The following is a 15,457-nucleotide window of genomic DNA, read 5'->3' as shown; positions in this document are numbered from 1 at the left end:
CGAAGATGCAACAAAGGTAAACATGAAAATCTATAATAGATCATTCAACAAACCACTTCTACAGAATGACTTCATTGAAGGAACAGCCAACTCTTTTTTCAGTCTAAACCAAAATCCTCTTGGAAACCACGACAAGGAAACCCTTTTTGTACATGATACTGATACAGGGTTATTACCAATAATACAGAAGTTAGAACAATGAAAAAGAAAAAATCTATCAAAAGGAATTGAATTGGTAACGTGCTTTTGCAACAGATCAAACAAAGAAATATACCACTAATCATGCCCACTGCAATTTTCCTTGGTACTCCACACACTGCTGGATTTTCCCATCATGGGACATAACCTGGGTCTTCACCTTAGCTGGTTTCGTATTGTACTTCACTTCGAACTTTGGGAATGGCTTCTGCTCGTTTTCTGCACTAGCCGCGCCAGATATTTCTGGCAAGACTTCATCTAGGAACTCATCTGCTACATCTCCATCTTCATCTATCCTAAGACGCTTTGCATACCATTTCAGACCCTGAATAAAAAAGTAAAAAAAAAAATGTTAGCTACTTGAAACAGGCTTAATGATGATACAAGATGTAAAATAAGCAGTGAAAGTAAAGATGAGAACTACCAGCTGGTGTAAAACACCAGGATCCCAATAAAGGCTACTGCATCATCCACATGGACATTTATTTGCCTCAGGCTTACCAAACAGTGGTAAATAATGTTACTCTCTGTTAGCAACAGTGCCAACAACAAGTTGCACCTCTCCAACTACTTCTTTCCCCCACCTTTGTGATGTTAAACAAATTTAACCATGCTCAACATGCCACTAAATTTCATTCAAAGGAAGTAAACTAAGACCAATTCACAAAAGAAATTGTATATAGCATTTGCTTGCAAAGCTGAGATCAGTTGACAGGGACACAATCACACAAAGTGTCCATAATGTCTACTTCAGAAAAGAAACAAGGATATGCCCACACCTAGACAAGATTGACATCATTTTATTCCTTTTCTTATCAATATGCTCTTTTCCTTCTGGACTTAACACGACACATATTATTCCTTTTAATGTTTACTAAAAATGGACATGTCTATTCATTTTCAACCATGATCAACCTTTAAAACACATTTGCATGTCAGCATGTTAAATACAAAAATTCCTGTAGTATTCTCATGTTCAGCCAATTATGGTTCAAAAGGATAAGATTGCTGGATTAAAATAGACAATCCCTTCTGTCTTCCAAGCTAGCAGCAATAGTTTTCTACAGAGTATTACTTATAATACATCTAGCTAGCATAAAAAAATTGAGGAGCCTCTTGTTTTCTTGATAAGACGATAATAGTGAAAGAGTTAGAAGAAACAATCACAAGCAAGAAGGTTCTTCAAACTGACATAATCTAACACCTCTTTTCATAAGTCCAACAAGTGTTAGAGCAAAAATGGATGAATCTGATAGAGAACAAATGACTTGCATGTGCTTGGATGCTTACAGACTTGTTCATGCATGGCACCATATTTACTCGATAAGAAAAAAAAAATGTGGAGATCAGCCACCAAAGGTTCATCCCCAAACAGAGAGAGAGATCTTGATAACAAACAGATTTAAAAGTTTTAGGAAATCAAGATAACAGACAAGTTTCAGTAAGATTTGGTGGAACCACTCCCATTGATTTGAGGGAGGGAAAAGAAAGTTTAAGCTGAAGTCCAAAGAAAGAAGGGAAAGTATATATCTTTTCCTCTATTTATTCAGTTGAGTAAGGAAAGCAAATAGATGAAAAGGATAAAACTAAAGGATTGTTAGTAAAAACCTAAGTTAAGTAAAAGTAATGTATTACATGCATTATGAAAATTAAACCTAAATTTAACATGCATTAAAATCCATCTTCCTGCAATAAGCATTAAGCCATCCACTACATCCAGATCTGATCTATCCTTTTATTCTTTTCCTTGCATATTTTCCATGAACTGAATAATAATAATAATGTGAAAGACATTTGATAATTGACTCAAAATAGCCTCCTAGAAGGACTACAATTCTTACTGCCTACTTCATATAAACAGCTAAAACTCAACTCCATCATAATTTACAACAGCAATCATGCATGTCGATCAATTTCACTGACAGTAGATGTAACTAAAAGTTCCAGCAGCAACTTGGAAACCTATGAGGAAGTTTGGGGATAACATCATACACAATCCAAAACACCATGTCCATCATCCTCAACTAATGAATTCTAGAAACTTATTATTTTCTGAAAAAGCAACCATCACAAAAGTTTTGGCATCTTCATTAATAAATGGCTTGAAACAAGAACAATATGCACATAACTCTAGAAATGGACAAAGGAATTAGTGCAGAAAACTATCAGGGAGCTCAATAACTTATAGACCACATGCAAGATCAGCAGTGCAGAATTTTAACAACAGAAGCAGAAGCTTTTACTCAAGGCAGAAACATCAATTGACTCCAGACCAGCCCATTAGAAGAGAGAGGGAATCACACAATGTAACTAAAACATGATCTAGGTTTTAAGATTCAGCAGAGATAGCATTCTGTTCACAATATGAACATTAGGAATCTCTAACAGTAGTAACATGACTGAAAAGGAACCAATGGCAACAACACATGTATATAGGCCATTCTACACTCAGCATATTATTAAAATTGTACAGCAAGAAGATGATCTTGGCTGGTAATGACCTCTAAAACATAGGTCCCATCCCGTATTTAAAGACATCAATGATTCCGCATACTCAAGTCTCAAGGAAAGAGATTATAGAAAATCTCTAAAGCCCAGCTAACCTCAAGCTCTTTGCAATCAGAACACATAATTCGAAGTCACTTAGTTCTTAGATATGCTTAGTGATTCGTGCTATCTTGTCTTAATTCCAAACTATTTATTAAAGTTTGAACATTGCTTTCTTCTTTAATACCTAAGCTTCCTAATTCTATTACAGCAGTCAACTCATAAAAAAAAAGTTACTACATTTAGCATTATAACAATATATCAAGAACCCACATCTTAAAATTTGTAAACAAGGAAAAGTATTGAGATGGACCTGGACGCCGCCGTTACCGGAAGTGCAGGGGAGGAGGACAGGGCCAGGCTGTGGACGATCGACGGCGACCTGAACAGGGACGCCAAAGCCCCTTCGAGGAAGGCCAGTTTCATGGAAAATGGGACGGTTGTTGGGTGGTTGATCATTGTTGTTGTTATTGTTGTGATGGTCGTTTTCTTGGTCTTCCACTTCGTGCCCATCGTCTCTGGCAAACCCCAGAAGCCCCGCTATTTTTCTAAAGAATCGCATACTCAAAGACCAATCTTATTCGATTATCAATTCGACGTGCTAAGCTAAGCAAATCTAGAGAACGAAGCGAAAGAAGCAGAGAGAGAAACGTTCGTTTCGGGGTCGGGTTTGGGTTTGGGTTTGGGTTCGGGTTTGGCTGGTAGTGGAGAGCAAGCGCAAGCAACGTAGAAGAAGAAAAATGTAGGAAAGAAAGCGGAGAAACGTGTTCTAGATTTACAACACCAAAAAAATTATCAGGTAATTAGAATGTATAATTAAGATAAATTAAAACTTTCTTAAAAATAAATAAAAATGTAGATTTACAATTTATATCTTTTTCTCATATAAAATATTAAAATTTATATATTTATATTATATTTTATACAAAAATTACGTGACATAATTTAATTTAAAAGTATAAATTAAAAATTTTTTAAAAAATAAAAATAACTAATTTATATCAATCATTTTTTTATTTTATAGATTTTTTAACTTTAAACTTTGATTTAATTTTTTAATAGATTTGATAATTTATATATTTATATTACATAAAATATTAAAATTTATGTATTTATATTATATTTTATATAAAAATTGTGTATAATAATTCATTGTAAAAATATAAAATATAAAATTTTAATTTTATTAAATTTATATATAATTTATATTAAATTTTAATATTATATTATATTATATTATATTACGTTATTATATTCTGTTTTAGATTATTATATCTATTTTTAGGTGCAAAATTGGACTGTTGGAACAATTTAATTTCATTTAAAAACAGTTAAATAAATTGATAACTGTAGATAATATTTTTTTATTTACATAATAGTAGAATAATTTTCTGATAATAAAATGTAGTTATTTTTCAAAATAAATAAAAGACTGAAATGTCCCTTGACCTGTACATTAGATCTTTCCAACAGCGAACGTTTTACAAATTCTTTTTTTCTTAAAACATTTTCCATTTCGTTTTCAATTTTCTTCTTCACCGATGCTTTGATCACCAAACCAAAATCGAACGCTCTATTTCTCCTGATCCGGATACGCCACCGCCGATCCAATAATTTCTTAACGTGGGACGCCATCCACTGGATAGAAGATGCCGGTGGCCGCTTCTGCTATTTACTTCTTGAATCTCCGCGGTGATGTCCTCATCAATCGTCTCTACCGGGACGATGTCGGGTGACTCTCTCTCTCTCTCTCTCTTTGCGTGAATGCGTATAGGCTTCTCCTAATAGCTAGTTTTTTTTTTTTTTTTTTTTATGGAACGGTGACGTTTGACTGAGGTTTATGATAATTTCTTTAGCGTTATAGGGTTTTTTTTTTTTTTTTTGTGTGTTTGTGTTTGATTCGTATAATATTTCATTTAGGGGAAACATGGTGGATGCCTTCCGAATGCACATTATGCAAACGAAAGAACTGGGAACTTGTCCCGTTCGACAGATTGGAGGTTGCTCTTTCTTTTATATGAGAATCAGCAATGTATACATCGTAATTGTTGTCAGCAGTAATGCTAATGTAGCTTGTGCTTTCAAGTTTGTTGTTGAGGTAGTCAAAGATTTGTTGTTCTTTATGTTTAATATACAACAGTTTTGCCTTGTATTCCACTAGAAAAATGTGCAATTCTTTTTCTCTATGGTAATTGGTGGAGGCATTTTTGCTCCTTTTGCAGGCTGTTGCTTTGTTCAAATCATATTTTGGTGGTGCTTTTGATGAAGATGCTATTCGTAATAATTTCGTTCTGATTTATGAATTGTTGGATGGTATGTATTTGATGACAGTTGAATGTTTCTTCTTCCACATGCATCCTCTTGCTTGGTTTCTAGTGTGTTTAGATACTGTTTCTTTTGGCTGTTGCTTTGTTCAAATCATATTTTGGTGGTAATAATTTGGTTCTGACTTATGAATTGTTGGATGGTTTGTATTCGATGAAAGTTGTTTTTCTCCTTCCACATGCATCCTCTAGTGTGTTTATATACTGTTTCTTTTGGCTTGATTGATGATGGTCTATTGTAGTGCTTTATTTTGCATTCACTAGTTACCTATGATTGTTGGCTCCTGGTGTCATGGACTGTGATAGGAATCTTAGATTGACATTATTATTGATAATGGTAGTAGCTGAATGATATGAATATTACTTGCAGACGCAGCTGATAAAAAAACTGAAAATTAAATAAGTAGTATAGGCATTTGTTCAGTAGAAAGGAAGGGTGAAGAAAATCATTTAACCCTGGGTTCAAATGTTATTTGAATGATTAATTGTTTGATTTCTTGATTGACATTGCAGAGATCATGGACTTTGGCTACCCACAAAATCTTTCTCCTGAAATTTTAAAGCTTTACATTACTCAGGAAGGAGTGCGGTCCCCATTTTCATCCAAGGTAAGTTGTATTTTGTGTATTATAGATTATTGTATTTTGAGGATTGATGCATGTAGGCAATGCTCATATGGCAGATGCAGGTTTAATTTATGTTTTAATTTTTGTGTAAAGTTGCATTGTAATTAACCATTTTCCTTTGCTATTTGCAATAAATCAATAGCCTTCAGATAAGCCTGTTCCAAATGCAACTTTACAAGTCACAGGTGCTGTTGGCTGGCGAAGAGAGGGACTTGTTTATAAAAAGAATGAGGTGATCTAGCTTATGAACACTGTCAAATTCGTTACTCTATTGAATGTGGAGGTTTCAATGTTGTTAAAATTTGTTTGTTTCAGGTGTTTCTGGACATTGTGGAAAGTGTGAACCTACTTATGTCTTCAAAAGGTTGGTACTGGTTTTGGAAAGTGTTTTTGTTGTCTGTTTCGTTGAATATAAAGCATTTGGTGATTGCAGGTAGTGTTCTGCGCTGTGATGTTACGGGAAAGATTCTTATGAAGTGCTTCCTCTCTGGAATGCCTGATCTTAAGTTGGGCTTGAATGATAAAATTGGGCTTGAGAAAGAATCACAATTAAAATCCCGTCCTGCTAAAAGGTGGTTTCTAATTGCATTCATTTCACATTCTATGCTGCTCTGTTTTCTTCATATATCATCCTCTTGTTCACTTTCCTGTCAATGGTGCAGTTTTTATGGTGGACTTTTGATTTTTCATGTGACTTTCTAAAGGGTTTCATATTGGATTGCCTAGTTTCTAAAATTTTGTATGCTCTGTTTATAAACTAGTCTCATTGCCATGAAGTCAAAATTTTCTGATATTGGTTTCAAAGCGTGCAAATTCAGCTCTATAATTTTTCTCTCTTACAATGCTACATATTGCAGTGGCAAGACTATTGAGCTGGATGATGTTACTTTTCATCAGTGTGTAAATCTTACAAGATTCAACTCTGAAAAGACAGTTAGTTTTGTGCCACCAGATGGTGAATTTGAATTAATGAAGTAAGCTTAGAAGTCTTCTCTCTTATATATCTTGTGGTTCAAGTTTATGTTATATTGTACGCAGCTTAAGTTGTAGCCAAGTTTTGTTACTTCATATAATTGTGACTGATAAGTTCTATATTATCTATAGCTTGCTTCTTAGACTACCATGCTATCTTCATTCTTACTGTGCTACATTTAGAAACTTCTGTTGATCATCGATGCCATTTGAACCTATAAATCTGGATATATGTTGTGAAAGTGAATGTGCAATGCTTAATGCTTATTGGTGCTCAGTACTTTATGTTTCCACAATACATAATTCTTTTATATATGCTTTTTTAATGTTCATTTTGACTTGATGTCTGACGAATGCATAGGTACCGTATCACTGAGGGAGTTAATCTTCCTTTCCGGGTATTGCCAACGATCAAGGAGCTTGGTCGAACACGGATGGAAGTAAATGTTAAGGTTTGTAATCATACATTTTGAAATTGGCGATATTTGGAAGCTCATGCTTCCGCTATTGGCTTATTTATATTAATATTTCAGGTTAAAAGTGTCTTTGGAGCAAAAATGTTTGCTCTTGGAGTTGTCATCAAAATTCCTGTTCCAAAACAAACAGCAAAAACAAGTTTCCAAGTAACATCAGGTCGAGCAAAGTACAATGCTGCTATTGATTGCTTGGTTTGGAAGTAAGTGTTTTAGTTTGTTATTATGTGCAAATCTTATGTATTCCACTTTTATATTGAGAATCTGGCTGCCTGCTTTTTGTCTCATCTTAAAGTGGATCAGCCAAATGTTTTATTTGTGCTGCAGCTCCAACCACTACCCTATCCCTGCACCCATCTGTTTGCCAATAGTCTGTACTTTTCCCTCTGCTTATGCTTCATCTCTAGATTGAATTCAGCAATTGTTCAATGTCATATTCATCTCATATTTTAGGATAAGAAAATTCCCTGGACAAACAGAGCCAACCTTGAGTGCAGAAGTTGAGTTAATTTCCACGATGACAGAGAAGAAATCTTGGACAAGGCCACCAATTCAGATGGAATTTCAGGTGCAAATTATTATTTTATTGCTTAATCATGTTGCATTAATTTTTCTTTTTTTAATGCAATATCTTTGCTAGGAAAATATAGAAAAAAAAATATTGCTGTGCTTGAAATTATTCTCCTAGTTTTGTTATAATAGAGATGTTGTACTAGTTCACTTATTATTTGTAATCCATGTTGTTGGTGCTCTAGATTTCTTTTTTTGCCTTTTAAAGGTTGTTGAATTTCCATGTATGCTAGATGAATAGAAAATTGGGAATTTGGGAGGGGGTGGGACTTGAAATAATTGGATGATTGATGGGTATAAAGGAATCAAGGTCCTATTCGATTATTTGCATTTCATGAAAATGCCAAAGAACATCAGTTTTGGGTGACTTAAATAGGGGATATTGCTTTGGCCAAAATAAAAATTAAAAAACGGGGGTTATGGACATCTGAGCACACTTCGCTGAATGCCTTAAGACAAGTCAAATACATCTGTAATTTATTTGCATTTTCTTTTCAGGTTCCAATGTTTACGGCCTCTGGTTTACGTGTCCGGTTTCTTAAGGTAAGCATTCTTATGGATTCTGAATGCATATGTGATTCCTTTAGGTGAAGTTGCTGTGTTGACTTCATCACTGTTTTGCAGGTGTGGGAGAAGAGTGGGTATAACACAGTTGAATGGGTTCGCTATATTACCAAGGCTGGTTCATATGAGATCAGGTGCTAGAAACATGGGATTGTATTGGATAACTTGAGGATTTATGAGAATATTTACTTGCTACATGTTTCAACGAAGTAGAAAGTGATTCTTACATGTTTATCATCACCTTGAGGGCAAGGGGAATGAGTCTCCGTTTCCCCCCCGAAGGATGCAGCTTGTGTTCTGGTTTCTTGAATTATTAGGCAATTTTTTTCCCTCATAGTGGAGTTATTGTTAATATGATTATTTCAAATGAATATGTGGTTGTTATTTAGCCCTTATATAGAACAAAAACCCGGTGCGATTATTTCACAATGTTGTATTATTTGCATATTGTCACACATATTTTGTTGTAACGATAAATAGTCAGTTTGGATTTTCGAATTGGATTCATCTGATGCCCTCAATGATGGAAGCAGTTACTCCACTGCTCCTCTGCTCCCAATGATCTCGTGAAATTTCAGATATTCAGATGCAACATTTACGTTTTACCTAGATGGAGATGGCAAATTTTCTTTTCCATCCAACTTTTCTGCTTTTGCTTTTCTTTTGCTTTCAAATTTCGGAAAAGTTATTTTTAAGGTGCTGTACAGCAATGCAGGGTATATCACCATTCCATTTTAAGCATCATTGCTAGTCTTTGCTCCATCCACGTTTCTGGGATATTTCAGGCACCATTTTTACTCATAAAAACAACATATCAATTACATTTTAGTTTTATATCATTGGCCTACCTTGTTGTAGGTTGTTTTTAATGCTCTGGTCAGGTCGGCTGTGGGTTCCTGACTATTGAAATTGAGATTATTTATTATTGCTGGTCTTTTGCCAATTAGATTATAAGCCTGTAAGTTCAAAAATTTTGCCCTTTCCAGGACACGTTCCAAAACTTAGAAGTACCCATTATTAAATGAATTCATATGACATTATTATGACAGTTGCATCTGTATTTCAGCAAGCAAGCAAACATCTGTCAATTACTATACATTTGGTGTGCACTTGTTTTTGTCTGTCAAAGATGACACTAACACTACATCTACCACATGCCACAAGCCTACTAAATTTTGGTACCAGTTATTAGATTCATTGCTTTTTTCATTTTGAATGCATTCACATTGATAATGTGCTTGGACCAACCAAATTTGATGCTAAATTACCATTTTTTCTCTAAGATTTATACAAGGCTCTTTGCAATTTAAACTAAAATCTTGTGATCAAAAAGGGGAAAAAAATACCAATGAAAAAATTTCTTTCCCAACTCAATGAAAGCTAGGCGAATTGCAATATACAAGAAAATCTAAACCAAATTCAAGATGGGTGTACATAACAAAGTACATAGTTAGGGACATGATCTGATCTAACTTTACTCTGCACCAAAAAAAAAAAAAAGTAGAATTCTATCAGCTGCTCCCCCATAAGAAAATCCGTGGGCAAATAAAGTGCACTTAAGAAAAAGAAAAAGTCATTAAAACCCTAAACCCTACTTGGAGTTGGATATGTTTTTGACCAAAAAAATGGCCTTTTTTTTTTTTCTTTTTCCGGGTATTCTTTCACCGGTTTTTAATTTCATTTGTACAACGTCCTTTTGATTTCCACTTCGTCAGTTCTCAAAGTAGATAACTCACACAATACAACTCTTTTGACTTATCAGCTATCTTTTCTCTCACAGTTCCGCTCCAGTTAAAACTTGCACCACATTACACTTCTTTTACTTTTCATTTTTCCCATTTTTGTTTTGAAACTAAGAAAAAAGCAAAGGAAGATGGAGTCCAGAGAATTACACGTTCCGGCAGCAGCGACAGGGGGATTACAGGTGCAACAACCGCAACAGATGGTAATGGGACCCCCATCTTCATCGTACCCTTCGAACTCCGCCTTGATCAGCACTAATCCAATGGCTAATATCCCTCCTCCTTCCACTCCACGTTTTCCTTTCAACTCCTTAGCTTCGCAGTCGCCACAGCATCATCAGCATCATCATCTGCAACCCAAGCCTCTGGATTCGTTAAACTCCGTCGGCTTTGATGGATCGCCGCAGTTTCAGTACAACACGGAGCCGGCCATGAAGAAGAAGCGAGGTAGGCCTAGAAAATATGCTCCTGATGGTAACATTGCTCTTTTACAATTGGCACCCACCACCCCAAATGCCTCTAACTCGGCAAATCACGGTGGTGCGGATTCTGTCGGTTTAGGAAGCAGTAGTGGAGGTGGTGCTGCGTCAGAGCCGCTTGCTAAAAGGAACCGTGGAAGGCCACCTGGTTCTGGAAAAAGACAGATGGATGCATTAGGTAACTAACAGTTGGTGTCAAAGTTAGTCCTTTTTTGGTGTTTTGTTTTGTAACTTTTGTGTGTTTGTTTGCTTTTATGAGCAGGTGGAGTTGGAGGGGTGGGATTTACTCCTCATGTGATCACAGTGAAAGCCGGCGAGGTGAGTTTCTTTTATAAGTAATATATGAAGTTGTAATGGTTGCTCCATGAAATGAGAAATATTGTGAACTGAAGGTAGGCTTGGAAATGTGTGAGGTTTTCTTGGCCTTAATGGATTTGTATTTGGGGATTATTCAATTTTCTTAGATTGAATTTTCAAATGTTTTAAGCTTCCTTTGGTGGTGGAATCATCCATTTTGTGTATCAGTAGCATGAAGGAATATCTTTAAACCCTTTGCAATACAACTCTGGAATATGATTGCATAGAAGCAACTTATCTTGTAACTGTTAAGCAGAGCACTATGATGTAATTTAGCTCTAACTGAATGTGTGCACATTTCAAATGCTGAGTTGGGGCAATGTAAATTTCATAGAGCATGTGGAAAGTAGCTTGGGTCCTGAGATATTTACCCTTTTCTTTTTGTTGTCAAAGATTCATTGATAGAGATACTTCTTCAATTGATAGTTTTAAGCGTAGTGGAAAGATTTGGCCTCTTCCAGTCAATAACTTGAGGCAAAATGCATACTTTTATTCCTTAAAAGGTGGATCTGCCTTAAATATTGCATGTCAATAAATCTGCAATACTGTTCTCTTGCACATGTTCTGATTGCCCATGTTTGTAATTCTTGAACCTTATTTATAATGTGCCTTATTGTATGGCCTTTTCATTTGCAGGACATAGCATCAAAGATTATGGCTTTTTCACAGCAAGGACCACGCACAGTCTGTATTCTCTCTGCAAATGGCGCCATTTGTAATGTTACACTCCGCCAACCCGCAATGTCTGGTGGTACAGTGACATATGAGGTATTTTTAATATCTATATAAGATCCATCTGATGAACTAAGCTTAGGCTTGAATGAACTGCATTTACTCAGCGCCATGGATGAGATAGGATTGCTTCCATATTTCAAAGGCTGCTGAAGAATTAACTTTCTGAGCATTCCTTTGACAGAAAAAAATGTAACCTTTTTTCTCTACATATGTCTGCATTGTCTGTCTCTCTTTTAGAGAATAATTTCTATATTTTAATTTTTTATTTTTTTTTAAAAAATGCTTTTAACCTATTGTAGGATCCCAGGCCAAGTAAATTCATTAGTCTGAGGAGAAAAAAAAAACTGATTAGTGTGGAAATTTTATTTGAATATAGATCTGAGGAAATAGTGCTGCTCATATCTTAGCCTCATGGGTTTTATCACTTGAGTTGATTTTCAGAATTTTATAGTTAATTATACCAAAACACATGTAGGTAGCTGAAATCTCATCCTTACATGGTGATAAAGGCATGAAATTTTTATTAAACCAAAATGGTTCATACAATTTTAGCTTTTTGAATTATTTTCTCCCTTGCCAATTATGCACAATTTAATTATGGCCAGACCTTTTATTGCAGGGCCGATTTGAAATTATTTCTCTATCAGGTTCCTTCTTGTTTTCTGAAAATAATGGTAGTCGCAGCAGGACCGGTGGATTAAGTGTCTCCTTGGCTGGGTCTGATGGTCAAGTATTAGGTGGTGGAGTTGTAGGGATGCTGCAGGCAGCATCAACAGTTCAGGTTTCTCTCTATTACTAACTGGTGTTTGCGATTTCCATGTTCATATGTGTAATTACTATTACCATGACAGTATGATGAAATTTTTGCCGCATGCACATCTCAGAGGTGATAATCTGTTTGGGATTGAGGCTTAGTTGAATCTAGTTATTTGCATCTCTGATACCATACTTGCTGGGTAACCATCTAGGTGTCAAGGGACTTTCCAGCTTGTCATGGCATAACAAAGATGTCAACGGATTTCATTCTTGTTTTATGACTCTGTTTTCTATCTCCTGCCAGGTCATTGTTGGCAGCTTTATTGTGGATGGGAAAAAACCGAACTCAGATGTTTTTAAAACTGGACCATCTTCCCTTCTAGCACCAAATATGCTGAGTTTTGGGGCTCCAGGAACAACAGGTAGTCCTCCTTCACAAGGTGGATCAAGTGAGTCTTATGATGAGAACAGTGGTAGCCCTCTTAACCATGGGTCTGCATTTTACAGTAATTCAGCTCCATCTATTCATAATAACAATATGCAAATGTACTCGCTTTGGACTGGCCACACTCCACAATGAAGATGCTTCTAAATTAACAGTAGAGCGTTTTGGGCATCAACTTGGTGATTGGTCTTGCATAACAATTAGTGAATTCCAAATGCTAACATGCATTAAAGAATAGAAATGGCAGAGAATAATTTTTCTTGTAGATCAAGTTTTTTGTTCTTTCTGCTTGAGTAGTTTTCAAGTATTCTTCACCTCATCGAAAAATGGCTGCTGAGAACATTCCACTTATTTCTCAGAATCTCAATATTACTTTTTCCAGTATTGTTTCTCTAGTGGTTGCTGTTGTTAGGTTTCAGATGTAAAACTCGTTTTAAGGATATGAATATCATAGGAGTTGTCATAGTTTTGAGTGAGACTTGTTGCCACCACCATTTCGGGAGCCATGACTACATAACATATGGAGACCCATATCCAATCTACAGGGTATATTATGTATTTTGATCCAAAGATTTCATGGATTTGTCTTATAAAAGTTATTTAACAAGTTTGAATTTAAATTTCTATTTATATATATCATAAATTTTTAGAATATTTCGATATGAGATTGAAGTGTTATCAATGATGTAAGCTGTTGAATCGGTTGTTGATTTCAAGTATTCATTCATTAAAGTCGTTTCAATGTGTCTCGATTGTTGTACACTTCTCTAATATGATAAAGTTTACAATAAGAAATTGATCAATCCCTACTTTAATGCACAAAATTAATTAAAGCAAGCATTGCGTTTGCTTATGGAAAAACTGGACATTGCCACTCGGTCCAATTAACATCACAGCTCAAGCATACCTGTTCTTATTTTCAAACCAGTCTCATGTCACCAACCATAAAGTTGGGCGGCTCCTAACGCATGTTGCAAGTTGTATATGATTTTCAATTTTCAAACCTTAATAACTTTCTTCATGTCATTTTATTCCAATAAAATAACCTAACAAAGTTCATAGTAAATACAATTTCACCTAAATTTTGTTATTTTTAATTTCAGCTGGTGAACCTTATTGAGGCTGGGTGTTTGATGAACTACCGCATTTACTTAATTCGTTGACCATATTATCATAGTATGTAACGAAGACATATGCCAACTATCTTGAATCCTTTTCAACGAGCCTATTCAAATTTCGTATTATTACAACACAAGCGCAGCTTACACAGATGTTAGTGATACATTGTCTCTTCTCACGCGCCTGTCTATCTCAATGCTTTGCTTGCTTTGCACCAAAGTCGGTGCCAACTGCCTACTAATTAATGCACAAATACCGTGGATTTTGCTGAATAATAGAATCCTTTGCATATACTTCTTCTATATAATATGTATGAAATCTTGAATTTGAATCCAATCAATTACCCAAAGGCAATGAGCTGCTGACCAGCACTTGTCCTATGCTGAGTGTTCACGAGGACATCCGCCGGTGATTGAGAGTGACATTTGTTCAATCCGGCAAGTCTTATTCCAATTCCTACTATCAAATAGATATGCTTCATTCACATGCCAACGGCTCTCTTGGCCAGCAAAAACCTAAAAAACAAGCAATAAAATACATGGTACTATGTTTTAATCTACCTTTTTCCTTTGCTTGCCTATAAAAACTCCCTTATCTCTCCATCTCTCTCTAGATTAAATACTTTCTCCCCCATCAAAAGAACCCATTTTCACATTCATATAAGCAGCTCATTTTCCTAGCCATAACAAACAATATTCAGTCATTAACATAACATATATACTATACACTCTATCTTCAAAATTTTGTCAGTTATTAGTTCACGGATTGCTTGGTCTTGCCTGCCACCTTGTTGCGAAGGCGCAGCATGGCATCACGGCTAAGCTACCGGCCTCTAACGGAGAATGGATATGGCGAGTTGGAGCGACACGTGACGGTGGTGGTAGGGAAAGAGAAGAGGGAGTTTTTGGTTGACCCTTTTGTGCTAGAGGAGAGTCCATTCGGGGTTTTGATTGACACAATGAAGAAGAAGGAATATAGTAGTCAAGTCATTGATGCGAGAGGGGACAAGAGGAGGGTGATTTTCGTGGACGTGGATGCTATCTTGTTTGAACACATGCTTTGGTTGATGAACAATGATTGTTCTTCTTTGTTTCAGCTTAATCTCAAGGAGATTATTGACTTCTATGCTCAAGATAACTAGAATGTAGAATAGAGGTACATTATTTTTACCAATTTGAGCTGCAACAGATAACATACTTTTGTAATCTAAACACAGAAAAATAGAAACAATATATATATATATATTTATATGTATATCTTGCTTTAAGCGGTTTAAAACACAATACCATGTTTCTAACTTGATTTCAGATTCTCCAATTCACCAAATATTTGGGTTGAGACTTAAGAGCAGTTTATGCAGGTAAATAGTACTGTTCATGTAAGTGCAAAAGACCTTAACATATATAATTTGGTTTTTAATTTGCACATCAGATTGAATCAGTCAAATTTACCAATTGGAATCCTATAAATTATATGTCACACTGTTTATGATTTACCTGAGTTGTTGGGATTGATCACATCAATGTCCTAATAATACAACATGAGGTTGA

The 15,457-nt window shown here is 35.4% G+C and overlaps 4 protein-coding genes across 11 annotated transcripts; 3 read left to right on the top strand and 1 right to left on the bottom strand.

Moving 5' to 3' along the window:
• Positions 1–6: 6 nt before the first annotated feature.
• Positions 7–3,535, bottom strand: LOC111276430 (uncharacterized). 2 transcript variants are annotated; one of them, XM_022862175.2, is made up of 3 exons: positions 3,059–3,535; positions 275–523; positions 7–158 (listed from the first exon to the last, which is right to left on the bottom strand). In XM_022862175.2, the coding sequence occupies exons 1-2, from the start codon at positions 3,305–3,307 to the stop codon at positions 281–283; spliced, it is 492 nt and encodes a 163-aa protein (XP_022717910.1). In that variant the 5' UTR covers positions 3,308–3,535; the 3' UTR covers positions 7–158; positions 275–280. The 2 variants fall into 2 exon arrangements, with proteins under 2 accessions (XP_022717910.1, XP_022717902.1); XM_022862167.2 differs by having other exon boundaries at positions 7–523; positions 3,059–3,534.
• Positions 3,536–4,198: 663 nt separating this feature from the next.
• Positions 4,199–8,781, top strand: LOC111276401 (AP-2 complex subunit mu). 6 transcript variants are annotated; one of them, XM_022862130.2, is made up of 13 exons: positions 4,199–4,477; positions 4,666–4,843; positions 4,968–5,058; positions 5,583–5,677; positions 5,838–5,927; positions 6,011–6,059; positions 6,129–6,267; positions 6,553–6,669; positions 7,029–7,119; positions 7,201–7,343; positions 7,594–7,708; positions 8,209–8,253; positions 8,335–8,781. In XM_022862130.2, exons 1-13 carry the CDS (start codon positions 4,395–4,397, stop codon positions 8,413–8,415), a joined length of 1,317 nt encoding a protein of 438 aa, XP_022717865.1. In that variant the 5' UTR covers positions 4,199–4,394; the 3' UTR covers positions 8,416–8,781. The 6 variants fall into 6 exon arrangements, with proteins under 6 accessions (XP_022717865.1, XP_089602093.1, XP_089602094.1 ...); XM_089745967.1 differs by having other exon boundaries at positions 6,011–6,267; XM_089745968.1 differs by lacking the exon at positions 6,553–6,669 and having other exon boundaries at positions 6,011–6,267.
• A 1,102-nt stretch (positions 8,782–9,883) lies between these two features.
• Positions 9,884–13,450, top strand: LOC111276416 (AT-hook motif nuclear-localized protein 8-like). 2 transcript variants are annotated; one of them, XM_022862148.2, is made up of 6 exons: positions 9,884–10,673; positions 10,758–10,813; positions 11,489–11,620; positions 12,207–12,368; positions 12,648–12,765; positions 12,851–13,250. In XM_022862148.2, the coding sequence occupies exons 1-6, from the start codon at positions 10,148–10,150 to the stop codon at positions 13,024–13,026; spliced, it is 1,170 nt and encodes a 389-aa protein (XP_022717883.1). In that variant the 5' UTR covers positions 9,884–10,147; the 3' UTR covers positions 13,027–13,250. The 2 variants fall into 2 exon arrangements, with proteins under 2 accessions (XP_022717883.1, XP_022717890.1); XM_022862155.2 differs by having other exon boundaries at positions 9,973–10,673; positions 12,648–13,450.
• Positions 13,451–14,103: 653 nt separating this feature from the next.
• Positions 14,104–15,262, top strand: LOC149513948 (auxin-responsive protein SAUR77-like). Its single transcript, XM_089745781.1, has one exon. It carries the CDS (start codon positions 14,713–14,715, stop codon positions 15,046–15,048), a length of 336 nt encoding a protein of 111 aa, XP_089601907.1. The 5' UTR covers positions 14,104–14,712; the 3' UTR covers positions 15,049–15,262.
• Positions 15,263–15,457: the final 195 nt, after the last annotated feature.

The sequence above is a fragment of the Durio zibethinus genome, chromosome 17, assembly GCF_047325235.1.
Source record: "Durio zibethinus cultivar Kanyao isolate XHJ-2024 chromosome 17, ASM4732523v1, whole genome shotgun sequence".
In the NCBI taxonomy this organism is placed as follows: Eukaryota; Viridiplantae; Streptophyta; class Magnoliopsida; order Malvales; family Malvaceae; genus Durio; species Durio zibethinus.
This window is presented reverse-complemented; position numbering and strand designations above follow the sequence as displayed.